Raw genomic sequence first — 27,749 nt, forward strand, 5'->3', positions numbered from 1 at the left:
CGGGAGTCGTGGAGAGGGTGAGCGCAGAGGCAGGAGGGCGCTCCGCAGGGCCGGCCTCGCGATGCGCGCTCGCGGCCAGGCCCCGGGCTAGCGAAGGCTCTCCAGGCTGCAGGCCCCGCACGAACAAAGGCTGCGGGGGGAGCGGCGGAGGGGCGGCGCCAGCTCTGGCTCGGCCGGCGGGGAGAGGACCCTCGCGCGGGACCGGGTCAGCCGGACCCGCCGCGAATCTGTGTGCGGTAAGGCTGGGGGTCCCCAAGCGAGGCAGAGCGCTGGGGCTGGGAAGGCTTCCTGGAGGTGGGGTTGCAGGCACCGCGCGGCCCCTTTAAGAGCCGGTGCCGGGGTGCGGGGTGAGGGCAGAGGGCGGAGGGCGGCGGCGGCGAGCCCGGCACCCCGCCCCCCGCGGCCGCCGCCTCTCATCTGCACCCAAAGCTGAGCTCCGGTTGACGTCACCTGCCCCCGAGCCGCGCGCGCTGATTGGCTGCAGGTGACGTCAGGGGCTTTTTTTCTCTGGGCATGACCTCATCCCCGCCGGCGGCCCCGCCCTCCGCCCGGGGCCTGTCACTCGCGGCGGAGCGCCGCGGCGGAGCCGGCTCCGCGCCCCCCGCCCGGACGCCGGAGCCCAAGCCCAGCCCCAGCCGGAGCCGCACCGGCCGCGCCCGCCGAGCTGCGGGGTGGGATGCGCGCGGCGAGTGCGCGTGCCCGCCCGCAGTGCGCGCGCCCCGGCCCGAGCGAGCGCTCTCCGCGGCGGCCGCGGCGGCGACGGCGGCGACGGCGACGCGGCCCGCACGCTCCCCATTCCTCTGCCCCGGCTGCGCGGGCCCCCGCTGGGCCCATGGGCGACGCAGCCGAGTGGGCGCGCTGAGCGCGGCGCGGGTCCTTGGTGCGCCCCGGAGGCGAGAGTGAGCGAGGTGAGCGGGATCGCCGGCGGGGAGGGGGTTAACCCGCGCGGAGCGTTCGGGGGCTGCGCCCCGCGGGCGTCCAGGAGGAGGGGGCCTGGAGGTGAGCGGCCCGGGCTTGCAGGGACGCCACGGACAGGACGGGGAAGCCCTTCCCCAGCCTTCCGCAGCGCCCAGCGGACCCCAGCCCGGCCGGCACCCCGCCACCGCTTCGCCGCCTTTCTCCTTGCGATTGCTTCTTACCTTAGTCGGGGGAGGGGCATGAATTAAGGACTCAGGAGGGTCATTTGAGATCCATCTGTCCGGACCTCTGCTGGAGCAGGAGACTCCCCGCACACCGGGCAGCCCCCCGTTGGGGCCCAGAATTGGAGAAGGTCGTCCCTGCCGCGGGCGGGTCGGAGATGCGGAGGCCTTGCCATCAGCGTGGAGGGCCTTTGGCCTATGGGAGGATCAGGGAAGGGCTCGCTCGGTGTTCGGTGGGGAGGGGCTGCAGCTCCATCTCCCCTGTCTGCCCAGGCCACCACGGGCACCCCCACCTTGGGGTGCTCAGCTGGCCTCTGCGGAATAAAGACCGTCGCCAGCCTGCTGCAGAGGCAGCCGGAGCGCTGGGGGAGGGGCTGGCACTGCCAGTCTGAGTGTAGCCAGCCTCCCTCGGCCTATCTACCCACCTGAGGGGGGGTACCTAATAGTCTAGCCCGGAGGGGAAGGGGCACCAACGGGCCGAGCCCCTGCTAGTTCATCCCTTCTGGGAGAATTTGCCTCTGGCTTCTGCTGGGGGGAGTTGGGGGCCTGGGAGCTGCCGTGATGGGGGATGTGGGGGGCTGGGGGTTAGAGGAGAGAGATGGCAGGATCTGCAACGTTCTTGTTGTGCCGCTTGGGGTGGGGTGCTGCAGGCCCAGGGGAGCAGTGTTCTTCCTGCTCTAAGTCCCCGCCCCCACCCCTCCACCCCTGTCGGAGTGGAAGCCTGAGGATCCCCGCTCCCCGCGATCTCCCAGGGCAGCCCCGGAATGCATGCAGCATCCAGTGCCTCTGCCCTGCTGGGGAGGACAGGTGTCCTATGCATTCAGTCCTCAGATAGTTAATGAGCCCCAGACAAGGATGGCAGTTCACCTGAAGTCTGGCTGGAATATCTCTTGCTGCCTCAGCCCTTGGGAAGACTCCCGGGCCCCAGGCTGCCTCCTGGAACAGTGAGTCCCATGATCAGAGATGCAGAAAGACGCTCGAAGCCACCCTCCCAGCATCACCTCTCCTGTCAGGCTGAGGCTGACCTCAGGGCCAGAAGTTTCAACCGGACAGAGGGCTCCAGGGGCCATGGGCTGTAGTGGGGGTCAGGGGAGCCAGAGAGCGTCTTGGTTACATCTCTGAGATGTGCAGCTCACAAAGAAAGGAAAGGAGGGGGCCAAACCCACAGCACGACAGATGTGGCTCAGACTCTGACCAGGCCTGCATGGGCTGAGGCCGCTTCTGCCTGGACAGCTCTGGGCAGCGACCAGCAGATGCCCTGGGCTGGCCCAAGGTGTGACGTGGTGGACAGTGACCAGCAGAGGGGCTGGGCTGGGCTGGCCTGGATGTGTAGCATGGGGCCAAGCCCTGCAGATGAGGGAGACTAGGAGACCCACATATTATAGGGTCCTGAGCATGCGCTTTCAAGGGCCCACATGCCAAGCCTTCCCCCCCCCCATGCTCAGCTCAGACCCCTGGGAACCAAGGGGGCAGGACCCCCCCATCCCATCATCTTCCAAGTCCATAGCCTCTGTTTGGACTTACCATGGGCCTCGCCGGGGGAGTGGAGGCCAGCTTGGGTCCTGTTCCACTCACCCCAGGTCGCTGAGAGGGGGAACAAGGGTACGAGTAATCGGTGGTCCTTGCTGCGGATGGATGAGGAGGGTAAGCGAGCTGACCTGGTGGAGCACGCTACCTGCCAGAGGTCACCCCCTAGCAGTCTCTCCGGGTCTCTTAATGTGGCAGTTTCTGCCTCCAGAGGCGCCCTTGGGTCACGATGGGCTGGCCATCTCAGCATCTCAGGTCCCTTGACTGCCAGCTGTTCCCAGAGTCTGCCTGTGTGTGCCAGGCACCACTCCTCCGAGTAAGGGCCACAGCCCCCGTCCTCCCGTGTGCAGCTGACAGTCCTGACAGCCATCTCTGGAGGTAGTGAGTTCCCTGTCACTAGATGCCAAGCAGAAGGTACTTGGTGAGGATGCTCAGTTGTGAGTTCCCTGGTCATGCGAGTGCAGGAACATGAATGTACCTCATGGAGGCCCTGTGAGCTGATGGTGTGAGATTGTGCAGCTGGCACCTGGGATTCGGGTGCCCTGGGATTTGGGGGGATTTGGTGTGCAGAGGGTGAGGACGCGTGAGTCCAATGACCACATGTATGTGCATGCACGTTTGCATGTAACTGCATACAGTGGTGGGGGGATGAAGTGGATTGTGAGAAAGGGGTGAGCACAGGTCTGTGGTTGGTCAGTGTGCACAGTGGTATGTCCCAGCAGGCACAGCATGCGTACAGCACAGGAGCAGGGTGGGCAGGGGTCCTGCCTGTGGACTGGGCGTGCAGCATACCTGGTCTCCTGGGGCAGCGCCCAGCCACCTGCACCCAGGCTCTGGAATAGGAGGTGATAGGTGCTCTGCCCGTCAGTTCCCAGGAATGGTGTCTGGGCTGAGTCTGGGGTGGGTCCATGAAAGTGGGGAGTGCCAAAACCCGCCAATATCTATTTCCACTGTGCCCACCTGGCCTGTTCTAGCCCCACTGACCTGCTCAAGGCTGTCCTTAGCTTCTCTACCCGCCCCCCAGCTCTGCCCAGCTCTGGGTCCTGATCTATCGCATTTTGGGGAAGGGGAGAGGTAAGGGGTCTGCCCCCCAGGAGCTTCAGGTCCAAGGAGGCCCAGTGAGTGAGGATGCACTCTCAGAAGGCCAGCTCAGGGCAAGAGGTCTCCCACAGGAGGGGCTCCGGCCAGACCTCGGCCATTCAGAGAAGGCCTCCAAAGTGTGGGAACCTGTGCAGGTGGTGCTGGTGGTGAGGAGGGTTAGGACCAGCGAGCAGAGGAGAGGGGCCTGGAGGAGTCCATCCACCCAACCCAGCCAGGCTTTGGGCCTCACAGGGCCTGGCTGGGGGTGCTCCCAGGCCCCAGCTACTGGGCACCTGCAGGGGTGGCGAAGGGGTGGAAACAAGTGAGGAGGGGGACCTGCGGTTCTGCAGAGCCAGCCTGTTCTGCTGCTGCTGCCTCAGGAGCAGCGGTTGCCTGGCACCTCTGCTGTTGCCATGGCAATGACGGAGGTGCTAACTGGCTAATGAGTCCCCCTCCGCTGCAAATAGCAGTACTGTACTGGTTAATAGGGCCAAGCTGGGGGGATCCTTGGGAGGCGGGCAGTGACCAGGTACCTGGCCAAGCTGGGCTGCCCGCCCGCTCCAGCCCTGCCCTGGCCCTGCAGGGGCTTGCCCTCCACCCCCCTCCTCTCCAGTCTCAGCCTTGCCTCCTGGCCCTCGCTCCCTTCCCCCTCCAGCCTCGATTTCCATCTGTGGGTGGACACCTCCCTGCCAGGGCTCCTCCTCTCTGGGCAGTTCTAGGACCCAAGGGCAGGTCTCTCTCTTTCCCTCCCTCCCTCCCTCCCTCCGTCCCTCTGCCCTTCCCTCCCTCCCTCCCTCCCTCTCTTTCCCAGCTTCTCCCCTGGTCCCTGTGCTGAGGTTCTATTTGGCTTTTGTCATTTTAGGTGGGAGGTAATTGCCCCCACCTAACTGATGAGGACACTGAGATGGCCCGGTGTCCCATCCCCCACTCTGTCTCTCAGGGTCCTGGGCCTCTGAGCTGGACTCTTGGTCCCATAACCAAGGGCAGGAGGTTCCTCCCAGGCCTGAAGGAGCCACCTGTGGGAGGGGACCTGGTGGCTGTGGCCTGTCACAGCCTTGATGCGTTCAGGTTAGAGCTCAGAAGCTTCCCAAACGGTTCACAGGGGAGTCAAACCAGCGGTCCCTCAGCAGGCCCTTTGGCTGTTGAGCTTGCCGGGTGTGGCCCTCAGGGGGGCAGCAGCTCCTGCTGCACCCCCCACAATGGAGGAGCCTGGGGAGAGGGTGTCTGGTGAAATCCCAAGGCTGCACCCACTGACCAGGGCGTCCTGGGCACTTCCCTCGCTGCCAGCTCCACAGTCAGCCTACGGCTGCCATGAGAGAGGGACACAGCCCAGACCTGCCTTGCACCCACTTCTCTGTGAACTCCACCATCACCCCACCGGCCGGGAGCTCACCTGAAGGGTACAGAAACGGTGGCAGCTGCCACTGTTGTCCTGCGTCGTCCTTACTTTGACACATGACGCGTGTTCTTGCGGTGCCTCACCCCAGTGCCCTCTGCGTCTGCGGGTTGGAGGCTTGCTGAGGAGGTGCCCTCTCTGTGCCCCCCGGGGACATCTGTCTCCCAGCCTCCCTCACCCCCAAGCTGGGTGGGCACGGGCTGGAGGGGGGAACGGAGAGGACGGCCGTCGTACAGGCCTTGGGTTCTGCCCAGTCTCCTTGGTGTGACCTTGAGTGGGTCCCACCCCTTCCCTGAGCCCCAGTTTCCCCATCTTTAAAGCAAACTTGTTATCCTGGGGCTGTGAGGACTAGGTGGGCCTAGAGAAAGGCCAGTCCTAGAAGGAGACAGGAAAGATGGGGCCTGGCAGGAGGGCAGGGGCTGGCAGGGGCTTGGCACCAAACCTGCAGGATGAGGCCTCTGTCCCAGACTCTGCAGTCCATGTCCCATCCACCTCCCACTGTGTGTTCCTCAGCTTGATGGCCCTTAGAGGCCATGCCAAGGGTCCCAGCATTGCTGAGGGTCCCCAATATGGGTCACCCATGTTAACCTTCATGTTTGGGTTGCCCCATGCCACCCCACCCTGGGATCTACCAGCCCTTAGATAATGCCCCCTCAGACCCCATGCCCCCACTGTGCCTGGAGCACCTGGCTGTCACCACCCCCATTCTGTGAGCCTGTGATATACCCGGCAGGAGGTCACTGGCCCCACACCCTTTGTGTGGCAGGTATATGCAGCAGGTGGGTGCTGAGCCTGGCCCGCGGAGCTGGGACAATGGGAGCAGCAGAGGAGCCCCCCACCACTCCTGAGCCCCCCTGCGCTGCCCTGCCCTGGCCTCTGCCTCTGGGAGCCCATCAACTTGTGGAAGAAGCCCCAACCCCCCATCTAACCCGTATGGATTATCAGCTTACAGAGAGATGGGAGATGGAGGGTGTGCTGTGGAAGGGAGGGCTTGGCAGCCGGGGGTCCTGGGTATTGGGAAGAGGTGGAGTCCAGAGAGGGGAGGCAGGGGGGACAGAAGCCAGGGGCGGACTGCAGTGCCCTGGAATGAGTGGGGATCCTCAGGCCTCGTCCTGCCCTCCAGCGCAGTCCAAGCCCTGAGCCCCTTCCCTCTGGCCCCCCACTTGCCTTGCTGCGTGCTGCTAAGAGGCTGGCCCTGTGGCCTGGGCGGCCCGCGCCAGCACCCTGACACTCCTCCAGCTCCATGTGTCACAGACTCCAATGTGCTTACCTGAGCTGTTAGGGGCTTGGCTGGCAGAAGAGCCAGAGGGGTGCTGATTTAACCCGTGAGAGGTAGGGCCCAGAGGTCCTGAGTCCAGGGATCACACACCGGCCCTGCTGAGGTTGGCCCCACCTGGGGAGCTGGCCAGGTACCCGCCCCGGGGAAGTTGCAACGCTGCTCACTGTCCGCCTCTCCCTGCAGGTCTGGCGCCATGCCCGGTCACTCTGAACTCTAGGCCACACCAGGCCATCAGAGCAGCCCCTGCTCACTTCAGGGGACACCCCTCCCCACTGTCCACTGCCCACCATGGCAGGGGACCGGCTGCCCAGGAAGGTGATGGATGCCAAGAAGCTGGCCAGCCTGCTGCGAGGCGGGCACGGGGGGCCGCTGGTCATCGACAGCCGCTCCTTCGTGGAGTACAACCGCGGGCACGTGCTCAGCTCCGTGAACATCTGCTGCTCCAAGCTCGTCAAGCGGCGGCTGCAGCAAGGCAAGGTCACCATCTCGGAGCTCATCCAGCCAGCCGTGCACAGCCAGGTACCGGCTCCCCTACCACTCTGGCCCGGCCCGGCCCGGCCCCAGACTGACCGCCTCCCCACCCGGCCCCATCACCCCCATGGGCCAAGGCTGAGTTCTTCAGCTATGTGCACAGGGGCCCTTGGCCTGGCGAGCCTCCCCTTCTCTGCCCTTGAACCTGAACTGAGCTCCGCAGGGTCAGAATGTTTGCAGCCGTTCCACATCTCAGCCCGCTGTGGGGCAGCACCCACTCCCCCCAGGGTGTCCCTCTGAGGGCTGCACGAGCGTGCCTCCCCAGGGAGGCCCACGCCGACACCCATCACCCAGACACCATTCATCCCTCCCAGAGCCCTCCCACCCTGTCTGGGTCCTCACTTCGCCCCGCATGGGGGTCTCCCCCCACACAAGACTAGACCCTGTCCCCGGGGCCCACACGGAGCCCAGAGAGGGGTGCTGAATGGATGAGCGAGGTGTGACCGTGCATAGGACAGAATGGGCTGGGGCACAGGTGGCAGAGGGTAGTGGACCTGGATGGCAGCCCAGCCAGGCACACACTCTGATAGCTGTGAGGACTCAAGAGGACAGGAGGGTGGCCAAGGGGCTTACACTGAGCAGTCCGTGTCCCCAGAACCCAGTTCTGTCCCGTCTGGAGTAACCCGTGATTCCTTCTGTGGTCCCCCCCCAAGAATGTCTCAGGTCACCTACAGTGGACAATGCTGTCCCTGTCCCTAGAAGTCCAGCTGGGGAGGGACCCACTGGGCCAGTGACCTGGGAGGGCAGTGGCACCCCCGGAGGGGGGGACGCATTGTGACATGCCCGGCTGCCTGGAGGCTGTGGGTGGTTCTGTCACAGGAACTGCCCTGTATGGAGCTGGATGTGACAGAACCCAGGAGGGATGGCTGCTTGTTGGGCACCCCCACCCCGCCCAGAATTGGCTTCCGAAGCCTCAATGAGGGGAACCCAGTGATTAATTACCCCCAGCAAGGAGCGCTCCTGCCAGAGCAGATCCCATTGCCTGCCGGTGACACAGTGACATCATCAGGCCTAGCGCTCAGCTGGCATAAGGGCTGAGTGTGCTTGGGGGCGGGACAAGCCGCTCTCGGAGCAAAGCTGCTGAAGTTCTGGCCCCCAGTCCCCGCCCACCCAGCACTGGGAGAGGGGGATGGCAGGTGGAGCCCCAGCTTCCAGCTGCCGCCTTCTAAATTGGGGAGCTCGCTGCAGCCCTCAGTTTCCCCATAACTGGCTGAGAGCGGAGGAGAGTCCAGACCCAAAGGCGCTCTGCCCTCAGATCCCCAAAATGTGCGTCCCAGGGACCCCGAGGACACTTTGGCCATCCTGGGGGCCAGCCCAGGCCTCTTGTCTCTGTGGTCACCTGTGTGTGCCTCCTGGGGACCTCGTCATATTCACCTGCCTTTCCTCCACGTGGGCCTGGCCCGCAGTGGATGCCCCTGTGTCCATTCCCTTTACTCCTGTGAGTGTGTATGAGGGTGTGGCTGCACTGGGGACAAGTGTCCCCGTCTGTGCCTGCTCCAAGGGTCTGCTTATGTGGCCATGGGTGTTTGCACCTGTCCAGGTGTGACGTGGGTAACGGGTACCTGCCCTCCCCTTAAGGCAGCAAGACACAGCCCCTTCTGCCCAGCACCTAAGCCCCTGCTCCTCAGCCGGGCTGGGGGCGTCCAGCAGGTGCCCGGTGGGGCGCTGACTTTGCCCTCGTGACCCCCAGGTGGTGGCTGCGGAGCCACAGGCTGTGGTTGTGTATGACCAGAGCACCAGGGATGCCAGCGTGCTGGCCACGGACAGCTTCCTCTCCATCCTGCTTAGCAAGCTGGACGGCTGCTTCGACAGCGTGGCCATCCTCACCGGTGAGCTCCGGGGGGCCCTGTGGCGGCAGGACGTCCTGTCCTCCCTGTCTGTCTCCCCTGCTATGGGCTCGGCTGGGGGGCAGGGACATGGGGGGAGTCAGCATTCTGGATGCACCTCTGTCCTCTCTAAGCCCAGAACCCAGCATCCGCTGGGGTTGTTGGGGGCAAGGGTCTCAGTAGCTCTGGAGTTGTCAGGGCTGCACCATCCCCTCCCCTGGGCCCCCACACTTTAGGACCCCCTCCAACATGGGTCCACCCCCGCCACTAGCAGGTGAAGTGGCGGACAGAAGGAAATCCCCAAATACCACTTGTGGCAGGAGTGGAGGAGGCAAGACGTGGCTCTGCTGAGACTCCCCCCTCCCCCCCACCAGCAACTGTCTGAAGGCTAAGGCACGCCCTCTCGGGACCCCAGTCACATGCGCACACACACAGCATCCACACTGGTTCCCCCTGATCCCTTCCTCCTGTGCAGTGGCTGAGGTGCCTCTGTAGAATACACCTCCCAGAGGTGGCCCAGGACCTGGGGGTGGGTGCAGCTGGCCTGTCCAGAGATACGCAGCCTCCCCGCCTGGGCCCAGGGCCTTTGTGGGTACTACCCTTGCCCTCTGCATTCCAGGGGCTCTGGCCAGCGGGTGGGGTGTGGAGGCCATTAGACTCACTGTCACACAGCCAATGGGATGCCTCTGCTCATTCAGCATGCCTGCCCTGAGTCACTACCATGTGCAGGTACAGGCAGGGTGGTCCATGGGCACCAGGCTGGCCCTCTGGCACTGGCATCTAGTGGGAGCACAGACCTTCAACACAGCTTGTGAGAGAGGCCGTGGGCAGAATCTGCTGACTGCTTTATCTGGGCTGCTCAGGGCAGACTTCTCAGAGGAGGTGCCATATGAGCCCAGTGTGCCAGGTCAGCATGGTATGCAGGGTAGGCATGTTGCCACCCTTTGCACGTGTGCCTGCACGTCTGGAGCTGGGTCTGCGTGGTCAGAGGGTGTCTGTATCTGTGCATGGCTCTGGGAAGCCGGTGGTCAGCATCTATGTGTGTGCGTGTGCGTGGGCCTGTGCACCCCATCTCTGATGGTCCTGAGCTCATCTGGGGGAGGATGTAGGGTTTGTGTCCATGTGGACACAGAAGCCACAGAGTCGCAGACCCTCTAGTTCGACTACCGGCCCTAGGTTCATTTTGTGGGCTGAGTGGGTGGAGAGTGGAGGGGAGAGAGGGCAGAAGTCTGGGCTTTTTGCAGGTGGCCTGGGCACAATAGGACCTCTCCCAGGCCCGGCAGGAAACCCAGGGTACACGTGCACCCTAGCAGGAGTGGGAACCACCAGGCCCTCTGGGAGTCTGAGAAGAGGGTCCCAGTGTGCCCACTGGGCCCAGAGGGATGGGGCCCAGGCTGGGCTGCACCAGGAGGCCTCACCTGGGACCTGGCTGTGTCACCCGGCTTGCTCTTCCCTCTCTAGATGCTCCACCCTGCAGGTTAGAGTATGTGCCCCCATTTCTCTGAGTGCCAAGCCAGGAAGAAGTCATGATTGCCACACACACACACACACACACACACACACACATACACACACGAGGAGGGCTGATAGTGACACCAAATCAGGATCCAGACTTGGGGACAGCCTCCTGGCCTTGCCCACAGCTCCCACGCCTGCAGCCCCTGAACTAGTGAGAATGGAAAGGCAAGACTCAGTGGGGAAGAGGGCTGCTGCCCACCCAGAAGGGGGAAGTCCGGACACCGGCACGGGGGTGGGAGTGGGGGGCTCAGCAGAGAGCAGAACTTGCAGATCCATCCCTCTGTTGGGGGGGGGGTCGCTGAGGATGGCACAGCTGGAGGGAGGTTGGCAGAAGCAGGAAAGAACGATGGAGTCAGGCGCGCTGGGGTCCGAGAACCGTCTGCCGTGACCCCTGGCCCCACCCCCACCCAGCCACTCAGCTGTGACGTCCAGCGGGGGGCAGGGATAGGAAAGGGAGCCTGGCCCTTTAAGTGGCAGCGGCCCTCGCCCAGAGCCGGCGGCCGCCCGTGCGCGTCGCTGCGGAATGCGGGCTGGTGATGCCTCCGCTGCTGGACTGGTGCGCACACGAGGCGGGTCGCGCGCGCGTCGCCCTCGGACCCTGGCCGGAGACTGTGGCGGGGAGCAGCCCCAGCACTGAGGGTGGGTGGGAACCCTGCCTGGGGAGGGCAGTGGGGGCGGCCTTTGGGCAGGAGTGCGCAGTGGCAGAAGCGGCGGGTAGGGCGGTGGCCCGCGGGAGTGCCGGCGGGGTGGGCGCGCGTCCGGGGCATGCGCTTTTGTGCGACTCCCGGATTTCATTGTGAGGGACAGGCCATCCGCTGTGCCCTCCCCGACCCGCCAAGCAGAGGGAGCAAGGTTTGTAGGGGGTGGGGGGTTCCACCTGCAGGAAGGTGCCCTTGGGAATGCCCCGGGGGTAGGGGAGCCTTCCCAAGCGCGGGGAGTGCCGGACCTGCAGAGGGTCCAGGCCTGCGGCCCCTGATCTACCCCCATGGGGCCCTCTCTTGTTACCCATCCCCAGGGCCTGGGGTGGCCCTGAAATCACTAAAGAACTGGGGTTCCTTAGTGGACCTGACATCTATAAGGGGTTTGTAGGGGGCACCCCACGCGGCTTGGCTCTGCTCAGGAGGGCCCTAGGGGCCCTACCTAGGAATTGCAGCAAAGGCTGGCAGGTCTGCGCACCTGTGCAGACTTCCCTTTGGGGAAGAGGGAACCCTCCACCCCCACACATGGCCAGGTCACTCTGAACATCCACGGTCCCCAGCTCTGGATGGTGAGGTGAACAGGAGCCGACCCCAGCACCGTGGGAATCTGGGAGCTGTGGTGTCACTGCTGTCACCTGCCTCTCCCTGTAAACCCAGCAGTTTTCTGAGGAAGGAACCACTTCTCCTCCAAGGCTGCTGCCTCCACTCCCCAGTCTGGAGGTTGCCCATCTCCATGACCCCCCCAAAGTCAAGCCTCCATTAGGGGCACAGGGAGAGCACACGGCAGGCATTCTGGTTGGGGGTTGCATGAACTGGCCACTGAACTGGGCCAGGGGTGATGGCTGAGGCCACCAGGGGTCTCTGTCCTTGGGAATCAGCAGATGTCCCTGGCACCGACTGCCTCTGTGGATCAGGGCAGGAAAGAGCTCTCACTGGCCTGCCTCCTCTGGTGGGGTAGGGGCGGCCCTGGCCCAGGTGCCTTCTGGGATGGGCTGGTCCACTGAGGCCGGAAACAGAAGCCTGCAGGGCTGAGGGCAGGGAAGGTGCCATGGGGCTTGTGTGCCTGGAAGTGTGGTCAGCCCCACGGTGCCGCCTGGGAGGCCCACTTCATCCTACCAGGAGCTGGCGGCCATTGGGCATTGCCCAGTTGCTGGTCCAAGTCAGCGGTCACCCAGCCTGGACAGGCTTGAGCAGGTCCGTTCTCAGTGTGTCTTCACGGTCACTTTCTGTGAGCCTCACTACCATGCCTTGTGGCAGGCAGGGCGAGGAACAGGCCAGAGGCGCGACTGGCTCAGCCCGTGGTGGTACACTGAGTCTGCAGTATACCAGGGACGCCCAGTGAGGTCATTCAGCCGACCCATGGCCCAGAACTCAAGTGTGCTGTGTGGGGACGGAGGCAAGGCACGTGCCAGCCACATGCAGGGCACACACCCGCTGCGTGCCCTGGGTGCTCCCAGTGCCCAGCGTGCCCAGCTCTTAGCCCAGCCTCTATTCCTCTGTCTTCTCCTGCTGGTGGAATGGAGCCATAACCGGAGGGCAGATGCCCCTGCAGGCCGTGCCAATTCCAGTGGGTGATGTCATGCCCGGGGGAGGGGGAGGGCCCCCTCAGAAGCTCTTGCCTCCTGGTCCTGGCATCCAAGCCTGGCCTGGGGCTCCCAGCCAGATGAAGGCAGGGAGGTATTGCATCAGCTCAGGGGGAGAGGCAGGAAGGCCCAACCCGGCCCCCAGCCACAGGTATGGAGGGGTTGTGTCATCCACACCCTCAACAGAAGACCCTCCCTGCCATAGGCTTAAAGCCTGACCCAGCCGGGGATGGCCCTGCCATGCTGTGCTGACCCACCCCCTCAGCCCCACATTTATGGGCATCACAGCGGCGTCCTCAGTGGGGCCAGCCCCTAATTAGCCTGAGGAGGAGTGTGGGCGGCAGGGCGCCCTGTGGTGAGAGTGGCCCTCCAGCACCCAGCCTTGAGACCAGCTGCTCAGGCCAGAGGCTCGGCTGCTGGCATCGCATGGGGCTGGGGGCCAGGTTGGGTGTAGCTGGGACACAGCAGTGGTCAGTGCCCTGGGCTGTCGTGCGCCGTCCAGCTGCCCGCCTGACGTGTGTCCTCCACCCCTCCTGCTGCAGGGGGCTTTGCCACCTTCTCCTCCTGCTTCCCCGGCCTCTGTGAGGGCAAGCCTGCTGCCTTGCTGCCCATGAGCCTCTCCCAGCCCTGCCTGCCAGTGCCCAGTGTGGGCCTGACCCGCATCCTGCCTCACCTCTACCTGGGCTCCCAGAAAGATGTCCTCAACAAGGTGTGTGCACAGCTGGGGCTGCAGGGGGTGGGGGGGTCGCTCAGAAGCAGCTCCTGGGCTTGTCTGGGGGAGGGAGGGAGAGGAAGGCTGATGAAGGGGGTGGATGAGCACAGATTAGGGGCACAGGAGGACCGAAGGGGTCCCCCACAGGACCAGAAAGGGGGGGAAGGGGGGGAAGAGCCCGGTAGGGCCTGGCGGAGAAGTAGCTCCCTGCTCCCTCATCGGTGGAGCCCACATGCCACACTGCTGATGTCACTGGGCCCCTGGCCAGCGCTGAAAGAATCCCGTGTTTTAAAAATGGTGATGAGGAAAGAGGGTAAAGCCACCGCCCAGGCAGCCGTAAAATTCCTGGGAGCCTACGGCAGGCTGTGGGCGGGTCCTGCAGAGGCCAGCATCCCTCCCATCCCCACAGGCCTTCGCATTCTGGCGTGGGAATGGGCGGGGCTCTGGACCCAGCTCCCATTGCAACTTCCTAGGCTCTGGGAGTCAGTCTCCCACCTGGGGAGTGTCTCAGGATTTGCAGACCCTGCCCAGCCGCACCCCCCTGCAACATGTCCTGCTATCCCTCCCTCCAGGATCTGATGACCCAAAACGGAATAAGCTATGTCCTCAATGCCAGCAACTCCTGCCCCAAGCCCGACTTCATCTGCGAGAGCCGCTTCATGCGTATTCCCATCAATGACAACTACTGTGAAAAGCTGCTGCCCTGGCTGGACAAGTCCATCGAGTTCATCGGTGAGGGTGGGGCATCCCTGCTCCCCATTCCGGGGGGAGGGGCAGGAGGAAGGTGCTCAGACTGGGAGGGGCTATTCTCTGAGAAGTAGCAGGGATTGCTGGCATCACGCAGAGTGGGGTCCCCTACCTGCAGCAGGGAAGGGCTGTGTAACCCCAGCGCTCACCTGGTCCCCATGCCCCCCTCCCCCCAGATAAAGCCAAGCTGTCCAGCTGCCAAGTCATTGTCCACTGTCTGGCTGGCATCTCCCGCTCTGCCACCATCGCCATCGCGTACATCATGAAGACCATGGGCATGTCCTCAGATGATGCCTACAGGTATCCCCCCTTCCTTCCTGTGGTGGGACACCACCCCTCCTCTCCCTCCACCCACTAGCAACAGAGCCGCCCAGAGGTCAGGGCCCGTGCCATCAGCCGCCTTTCCTTCCAGGTTCGTGAAGGACCGGCGCCCATCCATTTCACCCAACTTCAACTTCCTGGGCCAGCTGCTGGAGTATGAGCGCAGCCTGAAGGTGCTGGCCGCCCTGCAGGGCGATGGGACACCACGCCCAGGGGTCCCCGAGACACTGCCGGGCCCTGTGGTCCCACTGCTGCCGCTGCCGCCACCTACCTCAGATAGCGCTGCCCCTGGGAGTGCAGCGGCCAAGGCAGCCAGGGAGAGCAAGCCGAGCACCAACGGGGAGCCCCCCTCGCCCGCGGCGGCCCCAGCCACCAGCGTGCTGCAGCAGGGCCTGTGCGGTCTGCATCTCTCCTCCGACCGCCTCCAGGACACCAACCGCCTCAAGCGCTCCTTCTCGCTGGACATCAAGTCTGCCTATGCCCCCAGCCGGCAGCCTGAGGACCCCGGGCCCCCTGCTCCCGGTGAGGCTCCCAAGCTCTGCAAGTTGGACAGCCCTACGGCAGGCGTGCTAGGCCTGACCTCGTCCAGCCCCGACAGCCCAGACGGGGCACCTGAGACGCGCCCGCGGCTCCGCCGACGGCCCCGGCCTCCAGCAAGCTCCCCGGCACGCTCCCCCGCGCATGGCCTCGGCCTGAACTTCGGGGATGCCTCGCGGCAGACTCCACGGCATGGCCTCTCAGCCCTGTCGGCTCCCGGGCTGCCTGGCCCGGGCCAGCCGGCCGGCCCTGGGGGCTGGACGCCGCCGCTCGACTCCCCCGGCACACCATCGCCGGATGGGCTCTGGTGCTTCAGCCCCGAGGGCGCACAGGGCGCGCGCTTTGCGCCCTTCGGCCTGGCAGGCTCTCAGGGCGCAGGCGGCAGCGACCTGCGCCGACGGGAGGCGGCGAGGGCCGAGTCCCGGGACGCGCGGACCAGCTGGCCGGACGAGCCCACCCCGGAGACGCAGTTCAAGCGCCGAAGCTGCCAGATGGAGTTCGAGGAGGGCATGGTGGAGGGGCGCGCACGTGGCGAGGAGCTGGCCGCCCTGGGCAAGCAGGCCAGCTTCTCGGGCAGCGTGGAGGTCATCGAGGTGTCCTGACGGCGGCCGGGATCGGCCCTCCGCGGGGACCTAGCTCCCCGAGCCCTCCGCTGCCCTCTGCTGGGCCGCTAGCAGCCGGGCCCACTATAAATATATATTATATATAATGCAAAGAGAGGTAAATGGTTTTACTGCGATTTTTATCGAGAAGTAAATATTTCGATTTTTTATTTATTGAAGCTGTCCATTCTGGCAATGATTTGGCAACAGTGAGGGCGGTCCTCCAAGCTCTATTTTTAGTCTGGTATTTAAACTGAGACTCGTTTCTAAGCAATATGAGGCCACCTTCAGTCGCAAGCTGGGGTGCCAGGCCTGGGGTCCCCTCCCCACCCCACCCCCAGGAAACACTGCTGACCATTGCAAAGAGGCTGTTGAGCTTTTGTGCACTTTTTACATAAGAAAAAGGGGAAAAAAGGAAAAAAAAACTTTGCCACAAACTGAGCCGCAGAACCTCCCTGCCTGCCCTCCCCTCAGCCTGCCCTCACCCTCTTCCTTCGCCTCCTTTCTTGGGCCCTGCACCAAAGCCATAGGAGCTGTGGTCTAGCAGTCCTTGCCTGCCCCCTGCCAGCTCCAGGGCGCCATGGACGGCCCCTCACTGCCCATCCCTGCAGGCCTGGGCCTGCTGGGCCCCGAGTGCTCAGAGGGAGGGGGAGGAGAGGGTCGGACTTGGTGAAGAAGCTCGTGAGTGTCAGTGTCAGATGATGTGCGTCCCCAGGGCAGGGATAGAGGTGGCATGCCCCCCACTCCTGCGTGAGCCCCGGGGCCATTTTCACCGGCTCAGCAAGGCTGTTCAGAGGAGGCTGCTTCTGTCTCTGCTCTGCGGGTGCCCCTGAGTACCACCTGCCAGGTGGGGGGAACCCAGGAAGAGAAGTGGGGCCTCAGGATGTCTGGCAGGAGGAGCTGGGCTGGTCAGTGCTGGCTCCACTGGTCAGTGGGCAGATGGGTTTAGGGTCTTGTTGTGGGCTCTTCCCTCACGCACCCCAGACCCCAAGCCAGACTTGGAATTCAGGTATATTCCTGCAGGTTAGGGGGCCGTGCAGAGGGAGGCAGACCCTTATGCTTCCCCGGGGTGGGACCTTTAGTTTTGGGAGAGCCAGCTCCAGGCAGATAAAGACCCCTGATGTGAGCAGATTTTGGTGTCCCCTACGTTTGTCCCCACCCCCACAGGAGCCTGGGGAGAGAAACCCTCTGCACACACACCTTTCCCTGGGAGCTCTCCCCTCCCAAGTCTCCCAGTACCTTCAAGGTGACATGCCAGTCCCCATCCCCAGATGGTTTTTGGCCCAAGGAAGCCCGCCCTGGGGTTTGGGCTGGAGAAAAGGCCCAGCTCCTCCCAGCCCCACCCCCACTTGGGTTGGGACCCAAGGCTTTTGGAGGGAGGAGTAGACATCTCTGACCTTCAGATGTCCTAGAGTCTAGAAGAGAAGATGGGCCACCTTGGGAAGAGGCCAGGGGCTTGGCCAGAGGTATGGCCCCTGGCAGGACTGATTCCTCCAGCAGGGTGTGGGAGGTACCTCCCCCTCAGCTGCCCCTCTGGCTGTTTCTACTTGTTCTTTGGACCCATAGCCCTGTGTTCCTGTCATGCCTCCTTTAAGCAGAAGTCCTATTCCTGTTCCCTCTGTCCCCACCCCGTTCCCCAAGAAATAAGCTATCATTGTTGTATTTGCAATCTATGGATTAGAGATTTAAGTATTTATTATTGGTTAATTATTATTATTGATTATGTAAATTTGCCTCCTGTTTGTCTATTGCGTTGGGTTTCTGGGTGACTCTGGGTGTGGAGGATGCACTGGTCCCCCCCTCCACACTCCCACCCCACATGCTGTCCAGGAGACAGTGGTCTGGGGCCACTGGTTGGGCCCCAGAAGTCTGGCGGCTGGTCCCATGGCCCGTCCTTCCCTCCCTCGCCCTTTCTCCAAGGCTGCCACAGCTCTCACAGCCTCTGTTCTGGGGGGGAGGTGTGGGGGCTCTTGCTCTTGAAGCACTGACCACCCCAAAGTGAGCAGCTGCCACTCAGGAGAAGGTACCCCTTTTATGCTGGGGGGGCAGGCACGAGGCACGAGGCCCTCTCTGGTCATTTCCACCCACTGTCCTGGGCCTGGAGGGGCAGGGCCTCAGTCCTTCCCAAGTCCCCATGGGCCCTGCACCCTCCTGCCCCACTCAGTGCCCTAGCATTGGGTGGCCCCAGTATGGACCCAGCCCCTCCTATTATTTGCTGGAAAGTCCAGTGGAGACGTGGCAGGTCCCCCGTAGAGCTCCGAGATTGGGCCACCCGGTGGCCCTGCCTCAGACACCTCTGCCCAGCGCGCGGCCACACCTTCTGCTCCTGTCCTGTTCCCTTCTTTTGTATTTGGAAAAAATGTGTTGTAATAAATCCTGAGATGGATGTTTTCTCCACGCCTCTGGCTGCCTCTTTATTCAGGCTGCGGGTGGGAGGGTGGGGGGTGGTCCTTGACCTGGAGTCCAGGAGGCTGGGTGTTGGGCCTGGAAAGCCGGACTGTCCCTAACCCACTGCCCCTAACCCAGAGGGCAGAGGGCAGGTCAGGCAGGGTGGGGAGTGGTGCTGGAGGAGGGTCCGGCAGATGTGGTGGGGAGCAGCGCACAGGGCCTCACCTGCGCCCAGGTGTGGAATACCCTTTCAGGTGTAGGGTGCTAGTGAAATGTAAGTAACATAGAACTGTGTGAAATAAAGACTCAGTTTTGCCCCTGAACTCCCACCCGTCCCGCTCCCCAGGAATAACCCCTGGGAATAGTTCGATGCTTCCCTGCAGACCATGTGCATATGTATGAGTGTGCATGTGTGTGCATGCATGCATGTGTGTCTATATGTGTGCTACACGTGCATGTGTGCACGTGTATGTGTGCATGTGCGTGCATGTGTTGCACATGTGTGTGCACGTGCACGAGTGCACATGTATGTGCATTTGTGGGAACCCACATGCACATACTACACTTCTTTTCATCAAAAACGGGGGTCTGGCTGTATGGAGTGCCTGCAACTAGCGTACACGTACTTTGTAAACTACCTATTGAACACGTTCACACGGTATGAGGGCAAGGCCTCCGGTGTCTCCCGCCCCTTTGTCCCCAGCACTGGGTTCCTGTCCTGCAAGGCAGCCCCTGTCAGTCTGCAGACCTCCCTCCCTCACTGCCTGGGTTGCTTTGGGTGGTGCAGCTGCAGACAAGACAGCTGAGAGACAGAAACAGAGACAGAGTACAGTCATTTGTGCAGTGCTCTCACAGGACAGGCTTGCAGGCAGGACTCTGGGTCGGGTCACTCCAGCTGGCCTGGCCATTAACCGTAGCACAACTCCTGTGCGCTGAGCACCCACTGTGTGCCAGGCACCACTCCAGGTGTTTCCCAGGAATTTCTCTCCCACAGCATCCAGGAAGCTGGCTCCATACATGTCAGTGCCCTTGGCCTCACAGGTCACCAGGCCTCTCAGCGGGGGGTGGGACCTCGGAGGTGTGGCCTGCTTACTCTAGGACCCTTCCCACTTTCCAAACAGGCAGATAGCCCACCAGTGACAGCCAGGCCTGTGTGTGCGTGTGTATATGAGTACACACACATGCTTGTGAGCATACACACGTGGGGGGGCTGTGGGAGGAGGGGGGGCTCCTTGACTCCCGCATCCTTGAGTCCTCAGAGAGACAGAAAGCTACAAGCATGGGCTGTCCCTCCAGCAAGGATATTTTTAGCTCAAGCACATCTATTTATAACTGGCAGCGCCTTGGAGTCAATGAAAGGAGGGCTGGAGAAAAACTGGTGGTTGTCTCAGGCAGCATGGTGGCACTCTCGCCACCCCTAATACTCAGGAGCACCTGTGGCTGTGGGAGGTAGGGTGACCAGCTGGGACACGAGGCAGTGTAAGACTCTGAATGGGTGGGGGTGGGGGAGCCGTTGACTAAGTTGACCAGCCTCCTAGAGGTCAACTTGCAAGGGCTGAGCAAAGCAGGGAGTGAGGCAAGACTTGGACACTCGTGGGCTGGCCTCCACCTGCTCTGACCACACGCTGTCTGGTATCCACGACACTGAGTCTCCTACATGCTGGGCACCCTTCCTTCCACCCCCCGGGGCCAAGAGCTTCAGGCAGTTAGGGTTTTGGATGGGTGGGTAAGGGGTTGTGTTATGTGGGTCTCAGCCTATTGATGGTGCTGCTATTGGCTAGGAATGCCTGGGGTACTCACCCGGGCTCCCCCATTGATGTTTCCCAGACCAGAGCCAGTGCTGTGGTGGGACCAGCCCTTGTGGTTCTTACTATGTATGACTACAGGACACACCTCAGCAACAACCATCAGGGAACTTTGGAATCACAAGGTCTATAGCTGAGGTCCATCACACACCCAGAGCCGCACAGAGAGGTGGAGGCGGCAGCACAGATGGGGGCTCTGCCTTTATTGGGGTCAAGGGTGGGCGCCAAGAGTTTCCTGGGTTCACTCCTTATTGGCAAATTTAAAACATAAGAGTGGGAATTAAGGCGTGGGAAGGGACAAGCAGGGTCATTCAAGCAATCAGTTATCTAAGTCACCCAGGGCTTTCTAAAAGTGGAACTTCATGGATGGGGTGACCTGGTTCTTTATCTAGTTGTGTAATTAGCAATATGTTTATTCGTGATGGATGTTTTTAAAATGGATGCCTCAACAACCAAAAGCTTGATGTCAGGCCCACACTTTACAATAAAAAAAAAATTGTGAGGCACTTACACTGAAGGGGTGGATGGATGGGTGGATGTGATGGTGAGTGGCTAGCTGGGTGGGTGGTTGGGTGAAGGGATGGGTGGCTAGGGAGTGGAGGGGAGAGACAGTAGGTAGGTGGATGGATGGGTAAGTGGCTGGGTAGATGGGTAGTTAAGGAATGTGTGGGCAGATGGGTGGAGGGGCAGCTGGATGGAGGGGGTGGGTATGTAGTTCAATGTGTAGGTGGATGGACAGATGGGTAAATGGGAGGATGGATGGATGGGTGGGTAGGCGGGTCGGTGGACGGCAAGTAGATGGATGGCTAATTGGCAGGAGCGCAGTGGGGAGGGAGAGGTGGGTGAACAGTAACATTGTGCTACGCAGCGCACTCTGCTAGTCTGCCTTGCATGAAAGCTGTATGCTGACCTGCGTTCTCCGCGCTGGACTGGAGACAGACGCATGATCCTTGCTTATAGGAGGCACCCAGTAAATAGTCAATGAATAAACAGCAAACTACCAGTGTCAGATCTGGACACCGCTGCAGAGACCCAGTTCAATCCTCTGCGAGGCCCAAGGAGGGAAACTGACTTCTCCAAGGTGCCCCGGAGAGTTGGGGCAGAGTTGGAGGTGGACTCAGTTCTCTCCTACCCAGCCTCCACTCGGCCTGGCTGAGCAGTGACCGGAAGTGTCCTGGAAGGGGCTGGCCTCAGTGGTCCCTCAGTCCCCTTCCAGCTCAGACCGTGCTTCTGGGGACGGGTTTGTCAAGGCGCTTCTGCCGCTCAGACCTGAGGGGCTCAGAGTAGGGGGCAGTGATGAGGGCTGGTTCTCAGGAAGGCTGAGGGTAGGGCTCAGGGCTCAGGAGGCAGCCCCTGGAGGCCAGGTTTTATTTGGAGAGGCTGGAGCACGTGTGCAGAGATGGGCATTGCAGCCAGGGCCCTGGAGAAAGGACAGAGGTGGGATTGATTGCACACCACTGGGGTCATGAGAAGCTGACCGCCTCTGCCCAACGCAAGGTCTGGTGGGAAGCGGGGTGCAGCTCTGCAGAAAAGTGGTCCACCCTGAGACGGGGAGGTGCCCTCTGCCATCGAGGAGAAGCCATGAGCCTCTGAGGGTCTGGAGAATGGGACTGGCAGTCGGTGTACCATTCCCCCAGAAAGGGGAGTGTGTTGGGGGAGGGAGGGCTGGGCGCCAGACAGGCAGACAGGTGAATGGGGCTGATCCCTAGCAGAGCCTGGGGATGGCGCAGGTGCAGCTGCCCACAGGAGCACCTGGGGAGTGTAGGTATCGCCCCCACCTGCTGCACTCACCTGGCCCACCCCCAGGCGAATCATACCCTTTTAGTTAGGGAGGAAGCAGCATCTAGACAATAAGGCGGTCCCTGGGCCGGCACCAGCACTGAGGTTGGGCAGTCTCCAGTCATGGGGTCCTTTATGAAGGAGGGCCAGGCCTGATGATGTGTGCTGGCTTTACAAAGGCAGAAGGGTCAAGGGGAATGAGGGATCAGAGTTGGTCTTGGTCAGGCAGGAGAAAGTGAGGCTGAGATATTGGGCCCGTTTCCAGAGTCCAGAGTGAGTCCTGGCGGGGCTGGGAAAGGCCAATGTCCTCCCCCTGACCCCCCACTCCTGACACAGGCCACAGGGCCACACAAGGCCAGGGGCAGGCCTTTCCCAACACCAGGCAGGTGCCTGGGGGAGTTCCCTTCAAATGTCCTCTCCTGGGGAACTTGGGGGAGGAGCTGGGGAGGGGGAGGGGAGGGAGGAGTGGGGCTCCCTGATGTGGGAAGGGGGCTGGATGAGGAACTCCATTCCGGAAACTGGGGGAGGCCAGGGGGAGAGGGGCAGCTTCTGTCCACTGCGCAGTCTCTTTGCAGACGCCAAGAATGAGACTACAGCAGCGACGCCTTTCCTTAGGGCGGCCCAGCCAAGGAGTTCAGAGGACAGAAGGGAAAGCTGCCCTTTACCCCAGCCCCCGTGCCATGAATTAGGAGGGGCGCTGCCCACCCCAGCACGTGTGCTCCTCTGGCACACCCCCCCCCCCCCCCCGCACTTCTGCCCGGCACCGGGCGCGCTCCCGCCGGCCCTCACACACCTGGGTTGCTACCGGGACCCAGCGGGCAGGTGAGGGCCCCGACCGGTTGGTAGCACCATTGGCATTGGACTAGCCAAAGCCAGACTTGGCCTGACGCAATTGGCGGATGTAGCCATAAATAGCCAAGGAGAGCTGGAAATAGCGGTGGGGGGAGGGAGCTGGTGGGAGGGGGCCCGAGTCCTGGCGCCCGGGCCCGAGGAGAAAGGGCGAGCTCCCGATGCGGAGAAGGAAAACAAAGCCCCATTCTCGAGCGCCCCGCCCCCACCCGCCGCGGCCACCGGGGTATTCGCACCCGGAAACATTTGGGGAAGCCGTGTGCAGTCAAGAACTCTGGCAGTTCGGCCGGAGTGGTGGGAGGGACAGGTATAAGGAGGACCTGTGCCCGCCACAGCTCCCCACCTTCTGTCCCAGGGCAGCCCCTCCTCCTCTGTCTCCCGGGAAGAGCAGAACCCAGATTCCCTGCCTCTCCTTCCTCCGCCCCTCCCCTGGTGCTGGAGACTCTCCAACACCCCTCACCCCCCCCCACCAGTCAAGCCCCTGGTGCTGGAGACTCTCCAACACCCCTCACCCCCCCACCACCAGTCAAGCCCCTGGTGCTGGAGACTCTCCAACACCCCTCACACCCCCCACAGGGACGCTGGGCCTGCCCGGGCCTGGCAGGAAGGAGGCTTGCTCTGTGTACCTTGCCCTGTGTCATATAATGGAAATCTCCCCGACTCAGTGATACGCCACAGCTGATGGGGGAGGTCCTGCACCCCCCCCCCAACCTGGCCCCTGTGGTCTTCCTGCTCAGGTTCTCTCTCTCCTGCTGCCCACTTATCGGAGTTTGGGGACCTAGGCCAAGACTGGGCAACCACAGGCCTGCAGGACCACCCGCGGTGGGGCAGGGTTTCCCACAGGCTGCCAGCTCAGGGGTCAAAGAGAGAAACCCCGGCCTCCTCCCTGAGACGACCCCTCCCTCCCCAGTGACTTCAGCCCTGCTTCCCACCCTCTCAGAGTTTCCCCCACCCAGGCAAGCCTCTCTCTGCTCCCCATCTCTGCTGGTGTCCACCATGGGGAGGGCAGCCAGCAGGCGGTGGGCGGATGGGCCGCAGGCCTCAGGGCTGATAAAGAAGGGGATGGCGCGGGCGCAGCTGATAAGGCTCTTCCCCTTGAGTCAACTCTAACAGGAAACTGCAGGAGGGGCAGGATTTGGGGCAGGAGGGCGGAGTGGGGAGGGGACGTTGGGGCCATCACCTCTCCCCGCAGGTGGCTGGTTGCTCCTCCCCTCCCCCAGGCCAAGGACCCAGCAGGGGAACGATGTGGTTGCTCTGTCTGCGGGGGAGTGGGCGGTTCAACTGGCACCCGCGGGGTCGCCGGCTGGGCGGGGAATGTCCGCCCAGGTGTAGGGGCGCCCAGAGCGCGGTGACTGGGGCGAAAGCAGTCTGTATCTGGGCCCCCCCGGGAAGAGGCTCCATCACACTTGGGCCCCCAGGTCGCCCCTCTCGGGAGCCCAGATCTCGCTCAACCGGTGCACGCAGCAGGGCCAGCCCCAGGCTCCTAGGGCCGGGAGGCTGGGCGCGGTGGGTGCGCCCTGCCAGTGGTGATGAGCTCACACCGGGAAGGCCGCGCCCACTCCCGCCGCCGCCTGCCCCACCCGCGCGGCGCCCTTCATCCTCAAAGCGCCGCGCCGCTGCCCCCAGGCTCCGGCCCGGGCGCGCGCCCTCGTAGGCTGTGGCGGGGAGCTAAGGGAGGGCGCGGTGAGCACCTGCTCGGCGCCGGAGCCAGAGTGCATCATGGCCCCGCTCCCCCACTCCCGGGGTCGTGGCTCCAGGTGGGCAAACACCTGCCCGGCGGGGGCGGGGCGAACGCCCTTCCAGAGTCGGCCTGCGGGCCTGGGCCATAGTGTGGGCTCCTCTCGCGGCATGGGTTGCGACCTTGGCTCGCCAGCACCTCCACCAAGCGCTCCCGGAACCCCGAGGGCCGAGAGCAGCCCAGCAGCGCCATCTGCTGTTGTTGCCCGGGGAGGGGCGGACAGTAGCGGGACGGGGACCCATCTGGCGGAATCTGCAGGCTGGGAGGTTGCCTGGCCCAGAGGTAGGAGGCGTGTTTCGGGTTTTTGGCAGTCTCTAACCCCGGGTTCCCTATCCGTCCTTCTGAGACCCTCCCCTCGGCCCGTCTGCAGCCTCCACTGCTCACAACCTCCACCTGCTCTGAGTTTCCTCTCCCCACAGGCACGTCAGCCTCACCCAATAGCTCCTGGGACACTCATGCAGCTGTATCCTCAGCCAGATTTCATCCTTGACCTTCAGACCGGAAGTGCCAAACTGCTGGATGCCGCCTACAGTCTACCTGGCCCCTCATCTCAACACCTCCAACTCCTTCCCTGCGCTCCTGAACACCCTCCAGCCCGCACCTCCCCCCTCCCCCAGGAAGCAGTACTGGCGATTGTTTCTGACTCTTAACCCCCCCCCCCCACTCCTGCACCTCTCACCTGGACGGCACACCAGCCTCCAGGCCACCAGCCTTCAGCCTCAACCCATGTGCCACCAGCCTTCAGCCTCAACCCATGTGCCACCACCGTGTCCCCCTGTGTGAGATCTGAGTCCAAGCTCACGTTTTACAAGGACACAGACATATTGGCTCAGGGCCCACCTTAATGACCTCATCTTAACTAATTTCACCTGCAACAGCCCTATTTCCAAGTAAGGTCCCACTCTGAGGGGCTGGGGACCAGGACTTCCACATATGTTTTGTGGGCAGGACAGGGCCCAGCCCATAACAGGTCTCAGCGAGGGAGGGAGGCAGGCACTCTTCCCAGGACCAGGGGAAGCCCCTCTGGCCTCTGAGGCACCCCTCAGCAACCTGTCCTGGGAACAGGCTTTATGGCTGCCCACCTGCAGAGCCTGCCTCCTGGGCTCTCTGGGGTCTTCACAGACCAGACCATACTCCACATTGATCAGGAAATGCCACTAGGGGCCATCTGGTGCAGGACAGGACCCCCTGGGAGCATCATCTGCAAATGTAGATTCCCTGGGCCCCATCCAGACCTACAGAGTCAGACTCTAAGGGGAAGAAGGCCCAGGAATCTGTTCCCCCAGGGGGTCTGCTGTACCTATTGGTGGGGGAGATCTAGCATTTGGGGACCTCCCATGTAGTGGCCCCACCCACTGGAGAGAGTGGATGGGAGGGAGCCTGAGCTGCCAGTGGCAGGGCTGACAGGAGGGCTTTCTCCTGGCCCCTCCCAGGCCTGCTGGCTCCTTCCACTGCCACCTGCCAAGGGTCATAGCCTAGGGCCCCTCTGCCCTGCCCCAGCCAACCTGGGGACTGGAGCTGGAGAGCGCTGTGTGGAGCAGGGTGGGGGGCCAGGGAGCCTTGGGAATGCAGTGGCCCCTGACCTCAGGGGCCTGCATGCTCTCAGTTGACTGGCTGGAGCCCTTAGCCAGGCATTCAGCTGGCAGGCCACCCAGTAGTGCTGGAGGGGTGGGGGAGCGGTCCCATGAGAGCCCTTGGAAGGCGTGTGTGAAAGGGGGTGAGGCCTCTGTGGTCACCATCAGCTTGCTCCCTGTCTTCCTCCCCCTCAGATGTTTCTGGAAACCTTACCCCACCCGACTGGAGAGGGGCTTAGGGTGGTCCTGTAAGGCCCCACTGAGGTCTCTGAGCCGAAGGCCCAGCCATCCCAGCAACTGCTGGATACAGCCAGACCTGGAGGTAAAGCCGGGGCCCTGCTGCTCCAACTCCCCCCACCCCACCCACACCTCTAGGCCACCCTGTGCCCATCTCCACAGCGCCCTTTCCAGGGCACAAGGCTCCCACCAGGACAGCCTCTCCCACACCCCCACACTCCCACACCTCAGTACCCCAATCCGGCACCTGGCTGGTTCTTGGCTACTGGAGTGGGGTGCTCTGCGTCAGCACCCCGGGGTCTCCCGGGAGCAGAGCTGGCCTCCTGACCAGCAGTTGGGAGCTTGTGTCCTGTCGGCTCTGCCAGCTCCTCACTGCACCACCCAGGACAAGTGCCCCCATCCCAAGGCCTCAGTTTCTCCTCTGTAAAATGGGTGGGGGGCCAGGGACAGGATACCACTGCCTTAACTTCCTGCTCCTGCCTCTGTGAACTGCTTCACTTAACATGTATGGGAGCCCCCTGGTGCTTGGGATCTGCATAACACAAGTCCTCACCCTTACCAACCCCACCCCCATCCCCACCCCCAACCACGGAGCCCTAGTGCATGGGAAGTGAGTGGCAGGGGGCAGGTGGAATGCCACCACGGTGACATCAGTGGTCCCTGTAACAGGATATATGCAAGAGATGCCACTACTCAGAGGAAGGGGGCAGCAGGGAGACTGCCCTAAGAAAGGGGCATTTGAGAGAGGCCTTTGAGGAATGAACAGGAGTTCTCTACACTTAAACCAATAGTAGGTTGGACGGACCCCTGGTAGGCGGGGGCAGAGTGAGAACTGCAGGGCCCAGGTGTGTGCAGGCTTTCCTCTGCACCCTTTGCAGGCCAGCCTCATCCCACCTTTCAGCGCTCTCCCTTTCTGGACTTCGGTCTGGAATGGGGGTCCCAGGGTCAAGGCCCAGCTAGGGTGAGGCAAGAGAGGCACCTAACCACCACCAGGACTGTGAGAGAGAGTGCCTCCTTGCACTTTGTGCCCTGCCAGAGACTGGCGGCTCGGCTCCGGTTCCAGCTCTGTCCTGGGGAAGTGTTACCTGAGCACCTGCAAGTTCACCTTCTTTTGAAAAATGGTCTTAGGCAGCCATAGTGGGAGGAAACCGTCTCCTGTGTGGGAGCAACCTACCCGCCTACTATTCAACCCATAAAGGTAGGTAGGTACGGTTTCCTTCTCTGTTTCTTTGCTGTAGGAGGGTCCGAAAGAGGGAGCTTCATCTGCTGGAGTTCAGGCCTGGAGAGGACCGAGGTGAGCAATGCTTCTGAAAATCCCCGCTTGAGATTCAAGTGAGTGGAAAACCAAAAAGTTGGGGACTGCTGGGGAAAGTACCAAGTTCTTAGGGATTGACTCCTAAGAAAGAAGCTTGAGTAATCCTCTTGGAAATCGTGTTTAGTTAATGACATGTCATACTTAGGTCAGTGACACTTGGCAAATCTGTAGCCGAAACTCATTGGGGACTTAGGAAGTCCCATCTGAGTCTCAGGAAAAGCAGGTCATGTGTGCTTTGGTCATGTAACTAAGTAACCTCCCCCATTATGGGTTGTGGAAGTCCTAACCCACAGTACCTGGGATTGTGACCTTGTGTGGAAATTGGGTCTTTGCAGATGTCATCACGATGAGGTCATTAGGGTGGGCCCTGGTCTACTGACTAGTGTTTTTAGGAAAAGCGAGCCATTTGGATAAAGAGACTGAACCCACACAGGGGGACGCCATGTGAAGAGGGAGGCCGAGATTGGAGCTATGCGTCTACAAGTCAGGGGACACCTGTTGTCACCAGAAGCTGGGAAGACTCAAGGAAAGATCCTCCCCTAAGACCTGCCCACACCTTAATTCCACA

General features: G+C 62.4%; 1 protein-coding gene across 3 annotated transcripts; it reads left to right on the forward strand.

Moving 5' to 3' along the window:
- The first annotated feature begins 1 nt into the window (after position 1).
- Positions 2-17,889, forward strand: DUSP8 (dual specificity phosphatase 8). Of its 3 annotated transcripts, none has more exons than XM_074336950.1 (7): positions 2-236; positions 6,605-6,940; positions 8,643-8,781; positions 13,120-13,286; positions 13,862-14,021; positions 14,213-14,336; positions 14,449-17,889. In XM_074336950.1, the coding sequence occupies exons 2-7, from the start codon at positions 6,710-6,712 to the stop codon at positions 15,494-15,496; spliced, it is 1,869 nt and encodes a 622-aa protein (XP_074193051.1). In that variant the 5' UTR covers positions 2-236; positions 6,605-6,709; the 3' UTR covers positions 15,497-17,889. The 3 variants fall into 3 exon arrangements, with proteins under 3 accessions (XP_074193051.1, XP_019570331.2, XP_074193052.1); XM_019714772.2 differs by lacking the exon at positions 2-236 and adding an exon at positions 588-908; XM_074336951.1 differs by lacking the exons at positions 2-236; positions 6,605-6,940; positions 8,643-8,781 and adding an exon at positions 10,610-10,935.
- The last annotated feature ends 9,860 nt before the right edge of the window (positions 17,890-27,749 follow it).

This window comes from Rhinolophus sinicus, linkage group LG06 (assembly GCF_036562045.2).
Source record: "Rhinolophus sinicus isolate RSC01 linkage group LG06, ASM3656204v1, whole genome shotgun sequence".
NCBI lineage: Eukaryota > Metazoa > Chordata > Mammalia > Chiroptera > Rhinolophidae > Rhinolophus > Rhinolophus sinicus.

Bases quoted from the DNA above. Each gene is read 5' to 3' on its own strand.
- DUSP8 (XM_074336950.1), top strand. From the start codon at position 6,710: ATGGCAGGGGACCGGCTGCCCAGGAAGGTGATGGATGCCAAGAAGCTG. The intron at 8,782-13,119 runs GTGAGCTCCGGG...CTCCTGCTGCAG, and splicing joins CAGCGTGGCCATCCTCACCG to GGGGCTTTGCCACCTTCTCC. The intron at 14,022-14,212 runs GTGAGGGTGGGG...CCCTCCCCCCAG, and splicing joins CAAGTCCATCGAGTTCATCG to ATAAAGCCAAGCTGTCCAGC.